Below are 20,472 nucleotides of genomic sequence, written 5' to 3' on the forward strand. Positions count from 1 at the left end.
TCGGGTGCCATTTAACAACTGCGGAAGAAGACGGTGCAATGATGATGTAATTAAAGTACAACCTTCGGCAAACAAAAACGATGTAGAAAACATGATGGAAATGATGGTAAGAACTATAATGACCACTGCTACGACCGGCTTGAGAGCCGCAACATAAGGAGGGACGCGACGCTGGATTAGATGCAAAATAATATAACATTTATTTACAAAAAGGACAGAAAAGATGGAGAACAAACAAATGATAGCTCTTCTGTCGAGCCTCTTATAGACCCAGTCCACAGCTTCACAGGTGCGTTCAGTCAGCCATCAGTGCTGCACCTAGAACAGAAGAAACAAACACTTTATATGAGTCTTCAGATTTCAGTGACTCTATTTAAATTAATATATAAATGATGGTGTTATTTGGCCCTTACAATGGATTAAAAAAAGTGTCAAAACGTCCACGGTAACTTCTCACACTGCTCCGGCAGCATATTGTTCAACACACACAACACACTGAAGCTATTTACACTACTTTTATGTAGCACTGTGCCTGTAGTGGAGCTCAAAGGCTCTATCAGAAGTGTTGTATTTAGTTTGTATTGGCAAAGCAATGACTGTTTGGAACAAGCTGAATGCACAGATCCACAGTGGAAAAATAGGTCATGGTGAAGGAGCAGTTTGAGAAGTTTCTATACAGATTTTGACACATTTCTTTTTTTTTTATATCTCTGAGTCACCATTGGGATCTATAGTAACTACTGTGAATCCAATGTTACTTGAACTGACCTCCTCTGCAAAAAAAAAGCATGCTACAGACTTCTCCGAGTCACCTTTCGAGATCTTTATGCTCCAAGTGTTTTATACTCAACAGACCGATTTGCAACAGGGAACTCCTGTAATACCTGTAGCACCACCTGGAGAGTACCGGGTCACAATGATCACTGTAGGACTACTGCAACACTGATGCTTGACACACATATAATGACAGATTTAAAGGGGAGGACAGCTGTATGTGCTCCTGTGTTTCCACTCTGGCAGGTGTGTAAAGTCGCGTCTTTTGGAAATGAGTGAGTCACAGTAACGTGACTGTGAGGATATTGGAGTCCATTAGTTTTGCATGTGTAGAATGTGGGAGCCTGACAAATCCTTTTATATCAGAGTGTGCATGTGTGGGTGTGTGTTTATTTGTCTGGGATCACACATAGCTTTCAGACATGTTTATCTTCAACATTATTGTGTGTCCGAGTGTGTGTACGTGTGTGTACTTCGGAGTGTGAAATCCCATTAAGTGTGTTAAAACCCTCTTTGGCCTACTGCCCGCTCAGAGAGAGAGAGAGAGAGAGAGAGAGAGAGAGAGGGAGAGAGAGAGAGACTAAACACACACACACACACACACACACACAGAAAAACAAATACATACACAGGTGTGATAACGGTGTGTGTGTGTGTGTGTGTGTGTCAGCCTCTGGAGAAGTGCGATGTAATTTTCTGATGTACATCGAACACCATCAACACTGTTGTCTGTCGTTCATCTGACAGGTTTTACCTCTGACATCTTATTTAATACCTTCAACGTGTGCCATCAAAGTATATATAGACATTTTCAGTGTTTAATTATAATAAAATTAATACATTTATATATTTAAAAAAACAATCATAAAATGCTGAATTAAAACTCTAATAAAATATATATATATATATATCAATACATTTGGCAATTAACTATCTTTTAATTAAATCACGTACTTGCTTTTTCAAAAGGCTTTTATTTTGAAATTCAATACAACAAAAGGAGTAAATATTTTCAATATTGAAATAAAATGTAATAATTCTGTTAAAAAATAATTCATTTTTATTACTTTTTTTAATTCAGGTATAATCCATAACAATCTAAGGAAAAAAAACATGTGACCAAAAGTATGTGGACAGCCAAACATTACACTTGCATGTGATTTATGTAGATTAAAAAAACAATATATGTCGACACCTTTGCTGCTCTGTGAGGTCTTTATGCATTTATTCCCATTCAGATAAAAAAGCTGCAGTAAGGTCAATTACTTATGTTGGGTGATATCGCTGGCTCACAGTCAGTAATCCATTTGTTGGATGAGGTTGAGGTCACCGTTTCTTTATAGCCGTTGTTTTCTGCAGGGGGGCATTAGCATGATGAAACAGAATAAGTCCTTAAACAAACTTCTGCTGCAAAGCTAGGAGCATGTTATTGTTTACAGCTGTGATTCACAACCACACAAGCGGTCCCCAGATGATTATGGATGAGTGAGAAATATAAAAACAACATTGTTATGTGTACTTTTCTTTTTCTCTGTTCTTAGCTTTTCTGTGTGAAATACTAGATTCGACACTTTTAAAGGCCTGAAAATTGGCTGCCTCACATGTTAAAAGCTCATAAAAATGGGATCTATTATGAAGAGCACAAGTATGTGTGATATACACTTGACTTTTGTAAAAGGGGTCATTAGAAAAAAAAAGTGTGGGTATCACTGGTCTAAAACACTGTTATGTAACATGCTGCAGCATTACATTTGAACCGAGGAAACTAGCACAAACCATGAAAAACAGCCCCAGACAACAAAAAGAATAAAAGAATAAAAACAAGCATGTCCACATACCTTTGGCCATATAGTGCACAACCAGACTCCTTAACAAAAACAGTAATTTTTACCTCACAGAACATAGGAGCTGCTGGTCCACCACTGCCTTGATTTTGTTTTTGTTACTGCGTGACTTTGGTGTTTTTAAAGGGTTTGTTTGGATCCAAATTATGTTTTTTATCAAAGGAGTCCTGTGGCTTTGAAGAGAGTATAGATTAATAAATAGCTTCAGTCTCCAGTTGGAAAGGGCTGTCTGATTGCAAGACAAAGCGTTGAAAATATTCTAAACATAGCATACAACAGTACATTGCTTAGCCTCTGTACTGGTTTTCCTTTTGGCTTCTCCAGACTGGGGATATGCCGATCACCATCTACTGTAGCTGAATGGACAACAGGCCTATTAACCGTACGGAAATCAAAATGTTGCTTCTTTACTTTGTTGTTATCATCTATAGTTATTAGTTAAAAGTGTAAGAATTCAAAGTAGGCTTCTTTTATCAGCTGAAGTACTTTTCACTGTAAACTTGTGGAGTTAGCAGATTAAACTGCAGTTCACTGTTTAAGGCTTCATGTTGCTCTGAGCAGAAACTCTCAGTCCTGCTGTGTGTTTAGCTTTTAGCTCCATTAGCTGTTAGCTCCCTTAGCCCAAAACGTCGCAGGACGCTGCAGCCCACTGTCTGCTAACACATTAGCTAACTAACTAACTAACTAGCTCCTCTCCACAGATTTTTTTGTTCAGGGAAAAAACATGATGTTTCCTGCATCAGTAGTACATTTACTATCCCAGATAGCAAAATTGTTGTGGCCCAGATCTGGCCCACATACCACTTGGAACCATGGCTTCTTGGCAGTCCACTCCTGTTTGCCAGATCTGGGAACATCTGCAAACAGGAGCGGTCTGCCCAAGTGCCATCATCCCATGCAGTATGTGGGCCAGATGAACATGTCTGGTACAATTTTGCTATCTGGGATGAATATTACAATGTCAGATTTTTTTTTTTTTTTTTAGGTCTCCAGTAAATAGGCCTAGCCAGCCAGTGAGAGTATCCAGCACTGAGAGAGAGAGATAAGTATGGTAACATGGTGAGAAGAAGCGCTCCGTTGTAGTTGGCGCTCGCTTCAGTTCGTCATTTGCTTAAAAAATCCCTTTCATCCCGGAGAGGTCCTGGGGAAGATCTCTGATCGTGCCAAACACATTTTCTTTTTGATTATGGATAAGTACTTCATGCAACCCCACTTCAAAAAAATCTTATCCAACCCTTTTTAATGATTTAAAATAATTACTGAAAAACTATAGCCAGTGTAGAATAGCTGATGTTCAGAGTTTATTCTTGACCTTGGAAACAGCAGTTGGAAACAATCTCACCTCAAGAACCATTTAGCAGCTGTAACAACTATCATGATTACCATTAATGGAGATCGTGGACCTTGAGGTCAGAGTGACTTTAGCATATATTATGTATAATTAATCTGCATAGTACACGTTATATATTATTCAATGACATGTTTCCATTCTGCGCCTTGCTCTCAGTTACTCGACTCTCTTTCATGTAGCTCTGACTCTTCCCACCACTGCTTCCCATCTTTTCTCTGTCCCCGTTCTCTCCTCTTCCCTTCTCTCCTCTCTGAATACTAAATGGATTACGTAACCATACATTGCTTCGCCACAGAGGATCATCCATGGCATCTCACATGTTCACTTCTCTCTGCAGGGGAGTGACAAGTGGAGCACCGCGGGGCCGATGGAGGAGATTTATATCAGCAGTGCCTATTATTCTGGCGTAACCCCCACACTGCGAAGACAGAGACAGAGATAGACAGACAGACAGCCAGAGACTCTGCAGCAGGAAAAAGACAGAGACAGATGAGGCAAAGATTTTATACCGTGATAAGTATAAATAAAAGAACTTGTATCAATAGCATTATTATTTCTCCAATTTTGTCCCAGTTCCCATTCTCTACAACACAGCAGTGAATGTCTCTCTCTCTCTCTCTCTGTCAACACCACAGGCTGGGTAGCACGCAGCGGAATATTTCTATAATAGAAATGTCCGTCACGCTCCGTGTTTCCATATCTCTTATAGAAACGTCCATCACGCCAAGTCTGGACGTCAGCTCAACCTCCAAACTCCCCCACAACCCTCCTTCTTTTAAAAACCCTGGGGTGGGGGGAGGCTGGGGGGGGAGGGGGAAGAAAAGAGCCTGTGATCCCCATCAGGGATGTGTGATTTTGTGTGATGTTGAAGCCTTATTTCCGTAAAAGTCAATCACTCTGATAGAGGGGGGAAGAGGGGGAGGGGATTGTAAAACGGCCGAGTGGAGATGGGTGAGACTGGGAGTCAAAACAAATTACATTCTCACGGATGTCTTTGAATCGTGCCGACGACAGACAGACGCACACTCGCTCGCTCCCGTCGTGAGACATGTAGTTGTTCTTGCCTCGGAGCGAGCCGCTTTTTGATCCGACTTCTCTTTCACCTCCTCTCTCTCCCTCTTTCCTTCCTTCCTCCTCACTTCTTCTACTCCGTAATCTAATCTAATCCAGATGACTCACTTTCATCGATTGCACAAATCTCGTGTGTCATTTGTGCCCTGTAAAGTATGTGTTTGTGTGTGTGAGTGCGTATACACCAGGGGGCGAGTAGTTTTGTACTGTTCAGAACTGACTGCGTAATACGGTTTGATGTGTGGTCCCGAGACGCCGAGGAAAGATTAATTCTTCACAAGCTCGTCCACAGTTTGACATCTCTGCGTCCTGGGGAATCAATAGGCTTCATAGTAGAAACACAGGCAAAGGGAATTCACTTTTTTTCCTTTTTTCTTTTGTTGAAATCTATATTTAACCAGGTTACAGCATCTGAAATCTAAAATCTGCGAGGGAGACCTCACCGACAAGGTGGAAGCATACTGTGGATGAAGTTTTAGATAAATAATAGAAGAGGTTCTGGGGACGGACAGACAGACACAAAGACTGCGAGACAAAGGACTAGCATCCCAAAAAGCCCCAAAACCAACAACTTATTCAGAGCGATGACAAGTCCCATGGATTCATCTCGCGCCGCTCCGACGAAAGGCTTTGAACTCCGGCAGAGAAATGAGTTTCTGAATTTTCAAGCCTTTAAGCAGACAAATTTAAACGATGAACCCAAAGCATCATAAAGACTGTCGAGTACATCTCTGTCAGGGCTCGAGGCAACAAAGGGAGAACTGTACACCACTAACGTCCATATCTCTGTGTTACATAAATACCTAAATTATTTGGGAGCAATCCAAAAATAGCCTGGAAAATTTAAGGATACATACGGCATTAAGAGAAGCTGCCTGTGACAGCGCTTGCCGAGCAGCTGGAGAGCGTTTCAAAGCAGAATCAAGAACTTTGCAGTCAGAAGGAAAACATGAAAGTTGAACAGAACTTTGAATTCTCTGCGCTTCTTGTATAAGGAAATATGAAGTAAAATGATAGAGCTGCTTTTATGCATAATTTTCCACTTTTCAAAAGAAGATAAAACTGTTTTTGGACATACAGCATGTAAGATTAAGGCCTCTGAGGCCTCAAAGATATAATATGTAACATTTCCACATTAAAATAGCCAGAAACAGTTATACATCAATATGTGTTTTTGTTGAGTTGTGTAGTTACATAACATCAAACCCAGCGATATCTATAATGTTTTTCAAGGTAACAGAAACATCAGACGTTTGAAAGTTTGAAAAATTGTCATAAATCGGGAGAAATACGGGAGAATCGTGACCCTGGGATGAAACAGGAACGTTAACTTGAAGGTACTGTTGGTTCATATCTCTACACCCGCTGAGTCGTTGGCTGTCTCTCTTTGTTGGGTCCATTTACGGCGACAGCAAATAACCAGACCATGAAAACTCACAGTAACAGCAACTTTGTCGTATTTTCTCCGTCAGAAATGTGACAACCAGAAAACCAGCTGGTGTATCTGTTTAGAGTGAAGCCGAACACTGTTTTAATAAGAAGTCAGTCAAAAATAATTGCGACCGCGATCTGATTTCATGCTGCGAGACTTTCCACACAGCAGCAGGACATGGAGTTGGTTAACTTGCTGAGGAGCTGAAGGTGTGCAGCCTGTCACCTTCAGCTCTTCATCTAACAGCTCGATGTGGCTGCTCGGTCATGTTTTATTACTCCGTACAGTGTTTAAAACTGATCCGCCGTCGAAAAGTGCCAAATAAAAGCAACGAATGACACTGTTTTGCCAGTTAAATGCTTTTTAAATGACACATCAGCGCTAGGTGGGTTTGCGTAGCAGTAAGTTAATACAGCTGTGACACTGTACATAGAGTGAATGGTAAACAGTGAGGCTCACGTGCATTAGATTAAACTGCGCTGGATTAAATCAATGCCTTGTTTCTTTTAGTATCATGCACATATATGTTTAACATTTTCATATTGCTATAGATATTGTTATATATTTTAGTACCGGGCACATATTTTTACTTGTTTTTATTCAATGTCTATTTTTTTGTTCACTGCAGATAACAACACCACATTTTGATTCCTCGTTGCAACAAAATGCAATCCCATCGTCCTCCTTGGGTGCTGAACAGTGAATAAGAGACTCTTCATCATTACCTCAGAGGAGTTTCCCTCACAATCAACTACAACTTTATATGGATTTACAGTCCCAACACACACACGTACGGCACCTCATATGGGCATCACGGGCCATTTGTCATCCTGCTTTTCCTTCATCATCATTTTTCTGTTGATGGCTCCCTGCAGCTTTGTTGGGTGCTGCTGTTTTCCACACCGGTTCGGAATAGTAATGGGATTAGTGGCGGAGTGTGAGACGCCCCGCTACACACCGAGATGTGTAGTGTGTCCATGAACTGCACGTGCATATTTTAATGTGCTCCTGTTATTAATGTGCTCATATTTCTGGCTCGCTTACAACCTGCCCAGAAGTGTAACCCATCTCCTAAGTGCTGTTCATCATTCACAGGGAAGAGAAAGGGACAGTTGGGTGCTGGGATGGGGTGTGTGTGTGTGTGTGTGTGTGTGTTTTGAGTTGGTATTTATCACAGTGTGGAGACAAAAATCTATTACAGTGCTAAGGGACAATAGTTTTATTTTGTTAGTTTTGGCCATTTTTATTTTATTTTTTTGGGGCCAAAAGTATGTTGAGCACAAAATAAATCATCTTCATTCTCACTTCCACTTTTACTCCTCTGTTTTTTTGGTTGTCGTGCTAGTATCCCTGTTTTTGCTGTATTTTCACAAAAGAGATGTAACACAATAATTTTATTAACGATAACATTTTACCCTGCGAGAAAACCAGCCAGTTTGGAACGGTCACGCAGATTTTAAATAAACCTCTAGATTAGCCAAATGTATTTAAATGAAGGCAAAAGAAAAAAAATTCATCCAAACAGTTTTTTCAAAACATCCATCAGTTTATGAGATGACTTCCTGTTGCAGCTTTGACCTACAGCACTTCCCGTAGCTGAGCATGCACACAGCTCCTGTCCAATGAGGGATTAATACTGACATTTCTGGAGCTCTCACATAAACCATTTACCTCCAAATGAAGTGCATTAAATAATCTGACTAAACTGTTTACTGGCTTGTTTACAGCCTGTCTGATCGTCTGGCTGCTCACTGTTTAACTTTGTAGTAGTGACGTTTGCTGTGTTCCCAGATCTCAGCAAAAGCTCTGGTGAGTTCAAAGACAAAAACCAGAGTTACTTAGACTTCGTTTTAAGTCCCCCTGGCTGAGGGTCGTGACATATAGCAGTTACATTTGAAGACAGACATATTGAGATATATGCTTGTTTTCTCACCAAGAGATGAGAAGATCAATACCGCTCATGTCTGTATGTTAAATATGAAGCTACAGTAAAGAGACCGTATAAAGACTGAAGGCAGGCAACTATCATATTTTGTTTGTTGTTAAGGCTTTAACAGGAGTTTTGTGCCGGATTATTCCTTGGACGGCAGCTCCCTCAGAAATAAACAGCAGCAGATGTGGCCAATTAATAACAAATCATTTGGAACTAAATCACAGCAAATGAGAATGCACAAATTGAGTGTATACTTTAACCAAACCTGTACAATCATCTCATTTTTGGTGTTTTAATTAAGAGAACTATTCAATAGGGTAATCAGCATCTGGATCAAAATACACACACATCACTGGCAAACAATGAATGCATGCACAGCATGTTATTCAGATAAGAGTATTAGTCAGTAAACTCTGGATCTGCACCAAAACGTAACCACTTTTTCTTTGGCCCGTGGCCTAACCCCCTAACCAGATGTCACTGAAATCTGTTAAGTACCAAACAAACGGGATTGGAAACCCAGCTTTCTTGACAGACGTAGAAAGAAAAGCTTTAACACTCCAACAGGATACAACATCTTTCTTGTATCTTTTAGGCTCAACTCTGGATATTTGTGAGACAGAGAGGAGAATCGAGGATCGGAAACACAATAAAGATGTTGTTTTCTGTTGCTGAGGCTTTAAACTTTTTCAATATACATTTGTCAACTTGCCTTACTTGCTGCCATTAGTTTATTTCCGACAAGCTGCTGGCTGGCTGGTGCAAGATGTCGGTTTTACAACAGCATCGTCGTCATTGAGTCGGAGGATGCTGGACTTTTTTTTTGTCTTTTTAGAAGCAAGTTTGGCTGCTTCTGACGGTGTGTATAATGGGGATGTTACACCAAAAAACACTCCTGTCGAGAGCCTCAGTACCCTGCTGTTAAGCAGAGTGTGTGAGAAAGGTGACGCACCGCTGTCTGTTTGTGTGTATCAGAGTACTGAGACCGGTTCTTAACACTCAAGGTTTTTCACACGTTTTTTTTTTTTCTTTCTCAGAAAACGTGTGCCTCTACGCAATATATCCTGAAACCACCACGGTCCAGCCAGCGTAACCAGTCACCCTTTCAGTAAAGCAAGGTTAGAGTCCACCTCAGTCTCCCTCCCCTCCATATGACGGTTTGTACCCTATAAATCTTTGAGTGTGACATGACTGGAAAGCGAGCCGGTCATGATGCTGAGTGCTGGAATATTCCACAGGATTGTTCTCAGCAGCCGAGGCAGCGGCGTGTGTGAAGGGTGCACTGAGAGCTCGAGCGCGGTCAGGGAAGGCGATGAATGATGCAAAATGGAAAAGAGGCCGACAGACTCCTAACAGTTCCTTCTGCGTATTTCACGTTAGCTACTACAAGTGTATTTACTACAAAAGTAGGTTAAGTACAAACCAGTTACTGCTACTGTATCTGTTTCTGCTCTCTGCTGCTCCTCTGTCTCATGGCTCTTCAGCCGACATCGCTTACCTCGATACAAAAAGAGGTCAGGCAGAATTCAGCCGTCTCCGCATGTTAACTAAACTGTCTGGCCTCCCCGACTGCTCTGCATCCTCGATACACCCTCGTGTTCTCCGTTCTCAACAGCTTGTTTACCCGGGCTTAACCCTTGGTCAGCAAAATGGACACTTCCTGTGCATATGTGTTTGTGTGGCTGGCAGCAGTTCATACCCTTTCTCTGGTGGCCTAACTGGGTAGTTTGTCTCATGCTATGTGGGAGGAAGTCTCAGCATCAATTATAGATTGTGCTGACTGGATGGAAAAGCCTATGTGTGTGCGTTTGCACACCTACAAGTGTGCATTTCTGACGTTTATATAGAGAGGCGAGATCAGAACTTCCTCCTTCCTTTCAAAATCACATTACCAAAAACAAATGAATGAAATCCTGACCAGAATGCTGTGTGATCCACTCCATTTTGTCCAGACAAGGATGGTGCAGTTTTAAATGTATTTTTGTTTCGGTCTACTTAATATTTCTGCCTTTAAAAACACCATGTCCCACAAGGCCAAAACTGTTGCAGATTAAATGTCACCAGGCTGAAAGACAGGCTAACGCCAGTTGACTGATGAGCTGTGAGAATGAACAAGGAGCGCCGAACAGTAGGGATGGGCAATGTGACAAAATCTGATTTCAGTATGATGCCAAGTAATACCAGGGCCAGAATCACAAATATCAATATCAATATTTTTATTATTTAAAGAGTCTGATGATGTATATGTGTGGGGGAGAGTCATGTGTCATGAGTAATGAGCTCAATGTATCATTAAAAGGCTTCTGAACACATCTCCATCACCACCAGATGATCAAACACGTTTTACCACAGGACAGATTTTGATGGTAAACAAAAGAAATGTGCAGGAACTGATTGATTGTCTTTATTATGTAGAATGATATCAATTCAGAAAACATTCCAATATCCAGTGCAGGTAAAGTGTGCACTGATCCCATAATCCTTAATTGAAAAGTACCTGAAACATCACCATTATAGCTACTGTTCCATGCAGCCTTAACGCTAGGACTTAATGCTAAGTACAGAGTTAATCATCTTAATGCTCATTGGTAGCGATCCACTGAATGGCAGCTGAGTACAGGAAGCTGTCCTCCCTCATACAGCTCTTGAACCTAAAGGGAACCAAATCAGTTGTAATCTGTGTGGCGTAATTATGGTATTCCTCAGTTCTGGTGAAGTAGTTACACAGGCACTTTAGGGCATCATAAAAGGAGATTATGCAAGGAAAGGCATGCGTAATCTAAATGACACTGTACAAGACCCCCTGCCATGCACTAAGAAGTGTGCTCATGTTCCGATAGCTTAATATAACACGAGAAGGATTACTATTGTACCAGTCCAGTTTGTGTATTGGTTGTATTAATAATTGAAGTATCAAAATACCGACCCCTTATAGATGCTAGTGCTGCAGCTCTGAGGATGTCAAGGAAATGTCTCGACTACTAAAAGATGAAGCAACATGACATTTTGTCCACACATTTATGCTCCCCTCAGGGTTACAATAACTGTATAATATCTTTGGTGAGCCTCCAACTTCTCATCTAGGGCCATCATCAGGCCAAAATGTTCATTTGTCAGATACTTTGGTTTATGATAAAATACCGGCAAAACTAACGACATCAACCTCAACTACAATGTGTTAACTTCTAATTAGCAAGTGTTAGAATGCTAACAGGCTAAACTAAGATAGAGAACATGGTAAACATTATACATGCAAAACCTTAGCATGTTAGCACTGTCGCACTAGTGTGGCTGCAGGATCTTTGTCTTGTTCAGCCAGCAGAGATGGCAGCTAAGCTAAGAAGCCGGAATGATATGAGAAGAGAGCGATAGTCAACATCACGGATAATAAACAGCTGTAATGATGTATTTTTGTTTTTGTCATGTACATGTACAGCACTTTGAACTGTATTTGAGTTGTTTGAAAGGTGATTGAATGATTTATACCACACATGCTGCCATGCTGGCCAATAATCATGGTAGTTGTTTTTAATTACAGCTCAACTGAGCAACTTTGATGCGTCATAAAATTAACGTACCGTAACGCACATTTAAAATTATTTTTGCTACTGTAAACACCAACACCAAGTCCCTTCCTAGCTGCTCCCTAAATCCATCAAATCCATCAAATGCTGCAGTAGATACTTGATTATCTAATGCATACTCCATGAACAGGTTTCACTTCTTTAGAATGAAAGATCAGAGAGACCCTTGGGAGATAACACAGGACTCAGGACTTTTCGCTCTCTACAAGGACACCCATAGTTCAGAGACGCTCTGTCCCATTCACAAAAAGCATTACCCTCCTTCTCAGATTAGAGGTGACACATCAGCACCTCTCTGCCTCGCTATTCATCTGTAATCAATAAGGAGGGAACAGCAGCCAAAAGATGTTTGTGAGGAAGGCCAGACCTTTTGCTCCTTCTCCTTCACCTCCATGATGTCACATCCTGTTTGCTGCTCTCGTAGCTGAGAAACAGGCTCTCAAAGAGAAGAGGAAGCCACTATTCTAGCACATTCCCCAGACAGAGAGCCACTCTACAGCCCTCTCTCTTCCCAGCCTCGTCTCTTTCTCACAGAATCACTGCCTCTTTCACTGCCTTACCCCTCCCTCCACTTCCCTTTTTACTCCATCTCGCCATCCTCCCCCCCAAACATCACTCCTCAACACTCCCTTGCACCCACTTTTTCCTCCTCCGCCTCGCCACTCCACAGCGCTTTGCGAGCCTCTCTCTGTTCTCTGCCCTCCTTCATCTCTCCTGTTCCATCAGACATCAGCTGTTTTCCCAGGAAGTGTTTTATTTAGAGCAGATTAATTAATTAGATACAGTATCAGAGTAACGGCCATTCTTAGCCCAGGCCTATCAAGGCACTCGAGGCTAGTAGTGTGGCGGAAAATGTGTGTACGTACAGCAGGGACAAGCTGTGTGTATTTATAAGATTTGCAGGTGCTTTTTGTGTATCTGCACCGATGTGCGCTAATTGGACTTGTCAAGAAAAGTCTTATGAGTATAGGAAATGTGTGTGTGCATGCATAAATGTGTTTGTGCCAGCCCCGTTATATAAGAAGAAATAACTACCTCTATCTCATCATGCTGGTAACAGGGTTGTGTTTGTTGGTATCTCACAGAATAAACCACTGTGTTTCATTAGCGCCTCTCTTCTAACACCCTCCTCTCTCTCTCTCTCCCTCCAGGGACGAGTTCTCACACCAAGTACAGAGCAGAGAGCAATGAGGAAGAAAGAAAAGAGGTGCTTGTCTAATCAGATATGCAGATGGCCACAGAAGACATGAGAACCAGCCAATCTGGCACCAGGACAACTTCCGCTTGCCAATTTATACATAACAAATCAAATGTGACCCCCTAATTGAACAACAGATACAGTTTACCTAGACACACATACTGCCAATGAAGTGATCCATCATGTCCTGCACATAAATCCTTAATCCTGAACACGACTTCGACTCAAACTTCAATTTGCCGTACGATTAAGAGAAGCTAAGGAGAAACAGGAGCGTTTTACCATGCTGTGACTATACCTCAAGCAGAGCAGACACAAATCTGACGACAACACCAGGTCACCATAAACTAATATATGACTCTATAAAGCAGCCCTCACTCCCTTTCAAATGGCGCTCGCCTGCATGAATAAATGTTAGATGGTCTCTGGTCGGCTTTCTCCAATGGATATTGTGATGACATCCCAAATGGCCCAGAGAACAGGACAGGGACGGCAGAGACATAACGTAACTGGAGGCTCTTCATCAGCGGTCCTGTCCACAGCCAGCTCCTTCCTCTGTTGGTTCGCCCTGCTGTCAATAATGCGGTTGCCAATGGTAACAGCCGACTGCTGGCTAATCGAAGGGGAGAAAGGCTTTGTGTGGCTGGCTATCTGCAGTATGAACCAGCCGCCTTACGAGGCCATCCCCTCCCACATTAACAGGTGAGAAAAGTTACAGTGAAAGCGAGTTTGGTCGACATTATTTCGCATCTTTCCAAAACGACCTTCAAACTTCTCTCAACAGCACTATTGTGGATCTGAGGCTGAACGAGAACAAGATACGCTCGGTGCATTATTCTTCGCTCAGTCGCTTTGGCAACCTCACCTATCTGAACCTCACCAAGAACGACATCAGCTATGTGGAGGACGGAGCGTTCTCAGCACAATTCAATCTGCAGGTGAGCAACAACATAAGGTACAACCACACAAATACATTCATGAATGCACTCACTAGGGTCATACACACAATGGAGGAAGTACATTAATCAAGTACTTGGATGTGTTAAGCTTACAGTTAGTTAACTTGTTTTTTTTCTTTACAAAACTTTATAAATATTACACTTTTGACTTCACTACATTTATTTTAAAGTTATGATGTTAAAGTTTCACAATCAGAAGATTTGATAAGATATAAAATATTTTGGCAACCGACTCAAAACATTTTTGTGAATTTAACATGTGTACATGTCTCAAAGTAAGATATTGTTTTTGAATTGTTACAGAAACACCCTTAACTTCATCATAATGATCACCATTACTTTTTATATTTAAAGCAGACATAGACAAATTTTCAACTTTCCCTCCCCCCTTGCGTTTCTCTGTGGTATTGCCACTTTTGCAAAATGGCTACTGTCAAAGGCAAAGGTTTTTACCTCGGTTTCTCTCCCTCTTCGCCTTCCTTGCCTCCCATCAGCTTTCCACTGTTAATTCATTTGTTCCACCGTTACCTGTGGATAGCTACAGGGGAAATCAATGACTCTTCCTGTTTTGGTTGCGCAAATGCAGACACGCTTTCTTCATTTTCCTGGGAAAGATTGAACCCAGTGGCAGACAGAGTAGCATAATTAAAGCTGGAACGATTTATATGCAGTGTCATATTTACACTGTGCAATCAGTATTTATTAAGAAGGATAAGTAGAAGCTATTGCCAGTTTAAGTACATTTTGCTGATAATACTCCAGTAGTTTTACCTAAGTAAGCTTTTGATTAAAGGACTTAGAAGTAACTGTAATCAAAATGAGTATTTTTACACTGTTACTGATACTTTCTCTTAAGTAAAGGATCCAAATTCTCCCAGTATTACACACGTACACATGAAAGACAACACCCTCTCATTATGGCTTCCAGAGACATTGAAGCGAAAGTGTTTGCACCTGAGCAGAGCGTGGCCATAATGAGCTGGCATGCTCACACATCTACCCCGGCTGCTGGAGCTGTGCCAGGAGGTAAAATGTGAAACAGGATCTTAGTAAATTCAGCACAGCGTAGAGGCTTAGATCACCATGTGAAACATGAATTGTACAGAACTGTAGTTTGTTTGTTCTGTATGTTCCCGGCTCGTGGTGAGTGATGCCTGGCGCTGGCCGCCTCTTCAGAGATTAGAATAATCCCACTTGTCTTTGTCTCCCCAGGTTCTCCAGATGGGTTTTAACAAGTTAAGGAACCTGACAGAGGGGATGCTGCGGGGCCTGGGCAAGCTGCAGTATCTCTACTTGCAAGCCAACCTCATTGAGACTGTTACACCCAATACCTTCTGGGAATGCCCCAACATAGAGAATATAGACCTCTCCATGAACAGGTATCACCTGGGTCCATGTATGTGTGTGTCTAATGACAGAGAGAGAAAACAAGCTGTCATAGTGCTGAAACAATCAGTTGATTAATTAATTAGATGACATAAGGTTTCAAGTTGATTTGCCCGCATTCTGCATGTGTTGCAACTAAAACTACACATTTGCAGCTGTGTACTTGAATATGACAACCTTTCATTGCCGCAAACCTTCTCTGTCATCACACTGAAACGTCAGTACAGGAGATCATACAGCACAACTGTTAACTGCTGTTAAACATATCATTTTGAGCCACAATCACATTTCTTACACATTTCTTGTTTAAAGAGAAATATAACTACAAATCACCGACATGATGATTCGTACGGAGCTAATTTTATCATATGAATTATGGACATGACAGATTTCACGGGATTAAGATCACAGACATCCTTCGCCGTTATTACAAATTTCATATTCATATTCATGCTAAGTGAGTTTTCACTGGGTTTCTATGCGTGTTTGTGAGATACATCAAAATTCACTCTTCCTGGGACGATTGCAAAAGTAACCCTTAACACAAAGCCAACTATTATTATATGAGTTGTGTTGTATTACCCCCGGTGAGCTGTTTCTTCAGTATATGATAACAAAAACATCAAAAACAAGTAATAAAAAAACAGTTTAAACATTTCCAGCACAGCAAAGCGAGATGAAAGAATGCAGTAAGTTTCTTAAAACAGGCTCGGTGTCATCGCCCAGAGGGCTGACTTCCAAATTCACCAATTTGCACTGATGTTGGGCAGACTTACCAAGAAAAAGAAAGCACTGCAGGGGATGCAGAGATAGTCCTTTTCCTCAGTAAAGCATGATGCAATGCGGCAAACAAGCCGTCTTTTCAATACAAGTTGAGATTCCTACTTTTTCACAGTGTGTATAACTGTCTTGTTCTTGCCATCGGTTCTGTAACTGGTATTGATTTCTTGACTTAAATGTAATAGTAACAGGTTTAACTGTTCTTTTGGGCTTGTTGAAAGGTATTCTGGGAGATGTTTAACACCATAAACTAAAATATAAGAAGCCTCTGTAAGAAGTGCTTTTAAAGGGGAAGTGAACTGATTTTACACATCAAAATCTGTGGACAGGTCTCAGAGTACTGCTGCATATTTGATAGAAAAGTACTGAAAATACAGTATATAGCCTTCTGCAGCTCCAGAAGAAGCTTTGCAGAGTCTGTCAACGTGACCCACATGATTGTGATGTCACTCGAGGGAGCTGAAGACTACAAGTTTGAAAATGAAACAAAATTGGGGGCATGGAGTTAGAAAGAAGTGAACTCACCAGACCTCTGCTCCAGGCTAACAGCTTGAGGCAATATAGGTGGTGCTAACATAACACACCCAACTCTGCCTGTACTGCTGGTGACTGTGTTGCATTGTGAGTAATTTAGGAGGACGGTTTCCACAAGAGGGAAGAATCTATGGATAAAAAAGGTGGTTTTTGATCATGGGTCTGACATTGACAGTCACACCTGGTATCAACATGCATCCTGAGTCCCTTAAAAAATCTTTCAATTTTGTGAGATGTTGAGTTAGTAGGAACTTTATAAACTTTGTGAAACGCTGTCTAAAACAAATTCTGAATTATCTGGGCCTTCTCGTAAATTCGGCAAATGATTTTTTCTTTTAGTTTACAAGATATTTCTTATTGGTGTAAAAATAATCGTATCCAACTGTTAAGAGTAGGGAGATGGTCAGATGCATGTTAATGCCAGGTGTGAACTGACGGACCTAGAGCTGTCTACTTGTAATCGGATCACTCAAGACGAATGTTAATACCAAGTCTGAATTCCCTCAGTGTTATGAAAATGAAATTTTTATTGTGACAGATTGGTGATACTGTATTGAGCCATGTGAGTGTATCTGAAGCTGAAAATTTAAATCTATTATTTCTCCTTTGTCTCTTTTCAGGATCCAGGTGCTGGATGGTAGTTTGTTCTCTGGACTCTCTAAGCTGACCACCTGTGAACTTTACACCAACCCCTTCAACTGCTCCTGTGAGCTGCTGGGTTTCCTGCGCTGGCTCTCGGCCTTCCCCAACAGGACCAGTGAGAGGATGGTGTGCGACTCACCTCAAGGATTCTTTGGCTACAACCTCCTGAGCCAGAACCCCCGCATGCCTACCCAACGCAACGCTCTGCACGTGTTAAGTCTTGTATGCACGGACGACGGCAGCAGTGTGACATCATTCTATATCCTCGGCGGGGGCGATTCTACCACCATGGCCCCGGATTTTTCCTCTCCCTGCGTACTGGAGGATTGTTCTTCTGGAACGATTCCTGAAGAGGAAATCAACTCGGGCCCGATTATCTCTGAAGCCAATCCGATCATGATGCTGAAGCAGGTGCTACATTCGAGCGCTGTGATAACGGTTCAGATTCCTCATCCGTACAGGAAAATGTACATCCTGGTGCTTTACAACAACAGCTTCTTCACAGATATCCAGAATCTCAAAAATCAAAGAGAAGATATTGAGCTAAAGAACTTAAAACCTAACACGGACTACACGTACTGTGTGGCATCTATACGAAACTCCTTGCGCTTCAACCACACCTGCCTGACCATCTCCACTGGCCGCCGGGCCGGGGGTGCAAGGATAGCCAATCAGTCGTCAGCCACCCACTACATTATGACTATTTTAGGCTGTTTGTTCGGCATGCTACTCTTCCTTGGCCTAGTTGTCCACTGCCTGAGGAAGAGGAGGATCATGGAAGAGAAGGAGAGGAAGATGAGCAGGATCCAGAGGACTCTGATAGAGCTCAAGTATGGTGGAGAAGGGGATATAGAGGGAGGGAGTGGAGGATCCCAGAAGCTTGCTGCTGGGGACAGTCTGTCCAGAATGCCCTACCTGTCTCAGGGTGGCGAGATAGATCCATACAAGTTGCAGGAGGTGATAGAAACACCACCGCACAAGCCTGCTAAACTTAACTATATGGAGGTGAGAGGGTCCGGCATTGAAAGGGAGAGAGAACGGGAGAGAGAGCGAGAAAGAGAGCGTGAGCGAGAAAGAGAGATGTCGCCACAAGCAAATCCCCAGGGCTCAGTAGCAGAGATCTCAACCATCGCTAAAGAAGTCGATAAAGTGAACCAGATCATCAACAACTGTATAGATGCTCTCAAATCTGAGTCTACCTCCTTTCAACAGGGGATGAAATCCCCCTCTTCTGCTGGCGGAGGGGCCGTTTCCACCGCTGAGCCGCAGCTGGTGCTTCTCTCTGAGCAAGTAGAGAGAGGAGATAGAGGAGGCGAGTTCCTCTCCCCGGTGTATAAGGGAGGAAGAGGAGGAAGGGAAGAGAGAGGGAGAAGCTACCATCATTCACTACAGCGACACCACAGCATGGAGGCCCCTCCAACATCCAAAAGGCCCAGCACCTCCTCTTCTCCAGGCTCTGCCCGGAGCCCTCGCTCATTCCGCTCAGAGGGAGGCTACCACACGTCAGAGACCCGTTATATCGAGAGGACCTCACCCGGAGAGAGGGGAGAAAGGGGAGAAAGGGGAGAAAGGGGAGAAAGGGGAGGTGGAGAGGCAATCCGTACAGTCACCCCAGCAGCAGCTATCCTACGAGCTGAAGCCCAGAGAATCCGCCAGTACAATGAACACCGCCACTCCTATCCCGGCTCCCAGCAGCACCTCCAGGATCTGCAGCACCACCCCCAGATCCTACAGGAGCTCCACCACCACCCAGGGGGCCGTAAGCCCTCCGTGTTAGACCCCCTCACCCTCAGCAGGCAGGCCAAGCAGCGGGAGCTGGCCTACTCCCAGCTCTCGCCACACTACCCACTCTCGCCCCAGTACCACAACCTCAGCTACTGCTCCAGCCCAGATGAAGATGAGGAGGAGGAAGGGCTCCTCTGCACCCCGACCCTGGGGCTGTGGGAGAGGTTCAAGCTGCACCGCAAAAGGCACCGGCAGGCGTCCATGGAGGACGAAGGATACGTGGCAGCCGGACACGCGCTGAGGCGAAAAGTTCAGTTTGCCAAGGATGAGGATCTTCACGACATACTGGACTACTGGAAGGGTGTGTCCGCCCAGCAGAAGACCTGATCCCACATCTGGAGACCCCAAACACTCTGAAGATGGAAAACACCAACACTGCACCCATAACATATTGATACAGATACACAGACCTGTAAATAAACACAAACGCACACAACTTACAGGATCTAACGAATCAGATTGCACACATACACCTATATACAAACACATACACACACATTGGCTCACACTTTACACAAACCAAGCCTTTGCTTCTGAGAACATGAAGGAGGACCAAACTAATATATTACATTGAACAACAAAAATCATAACTTATAGAGAGACTGAGTTACTTTTTGTAATGTAATGAAAATTATAGCTCAGACTTATGTAGCTATTTGTACTAAGTTTTGAATGAAGGAAAAAAAAAAATCAGAAGAAACAGAAACCTTAAACGTTGCCAGGCAACCCATCCTGAACAGCCTGGCTTTTAATCTGCCTCGAGACTGACATTCATCAAACCTGATAACGGCAGATTAACCTCACCAACTGTCATTAACGGCAGTGGATTGGACGAGATTTTGCTGTGGTGGTTGTTGCATCGCGCCCTGCGATACTGCTGCGAGAAAAGAAACTTTGAAAGAAAGATTTGCCTTGATTTGGACGATTTAAAACATCAAAACGACAAACTCTGGATGGGTCGCCAGGCAACAGTAATATTCAACTGTGCTGAGAACGAGTAGGTAGCTCTCAACAGAGAGTGAGTTTAATGTGCCAAATCAACCAAGGGGATAGTAGAGCCCTACTGTGTACCAACTTCTCCTCGCCACTGTTTTTATATACAGAATTTAAAAAAACCTAGAATGATATGTTATTACTATTAATTATTCTTATTACATTACTGGTCTTCTTATTATTCCTATGCTCCTCATCATTAATAC

At 42.5% G+C, this 20,472-nt stretch overlaps 2 protein-coding genes across 2 annotated transcripts in view; one reads left to right on the forward strand and one right to left on the reverse strand.

Moving 5' to 3' along the window:
• Positions 1-236: 236 nt before the first annotated feature.
• The window catches only part of mad1l1 (mitotic arrest deficient 1 like 1), a 95,610-nt gene continuing 75,374 nt past the window's right edge, over positions 237-20,472 (reverse strand). Inside the window, exon 18 of the mRNA XM_073477321.1 lies at positions 237-318. The gene's annotated coding sequence lies outside the window, so the exon portion shown is untranslated. The remainder of the gene's footprint in view (positions 319-20,472) is intronic.
• Positions 13,606-19,600, forward strand: LOC141004156 (protein ELFN1-like). The gene is made up of 4 exons (XM_073475659.1): positions 13,606-13,889; positions 13,972-14,125; positions 15,359-15,525; positions 17,467-19,600. The coding sequence occupies exons 1-4, from the start codon at positions 13,606-13,608 to the stop codon at positions 19,598-19,600; spliced, it is 2,739 nt and encodes a 912-aa protein (XP_073331760.1).

The sequence above is a fragment of the Pagrus major genome, chromosome 1 (genome assembly GCF_040436345.1).
Source record: "Pagrus major chromosome 1, Pma_NU_1.0".
NCBI classification, from domain to species: Eukaryota; Metazoa; Chordata; class Actinopteri; order Spariformes; family Sparidae; genus Pagrus; species Pagrus major.

Bases quoted from the DNA above. Each gene is read 5' to 3' on its own strand.
- LOC141004156 (XM_073475659.1), top strand. From the start codon at position 13,606: ATGGTCTCTGGTCGGCTTTCTCCAATGGATATTGTGATGACATCCCAA. The intron at 14,126-15,358 runs GTGAGCAACAAC...TTGTCTCCCCAG, and splicing joins CAGCACAATTCAATCTGCAG to GTTCTCCAGATGGGTTTTAA. The intron at 15,526-17,466 runs GTATCACCTGGG...GTCTCTTTTCAG, and splicing joins ATAGACCTCTCCATGAACAG to GATCCAGGTGCTGGATGGTA.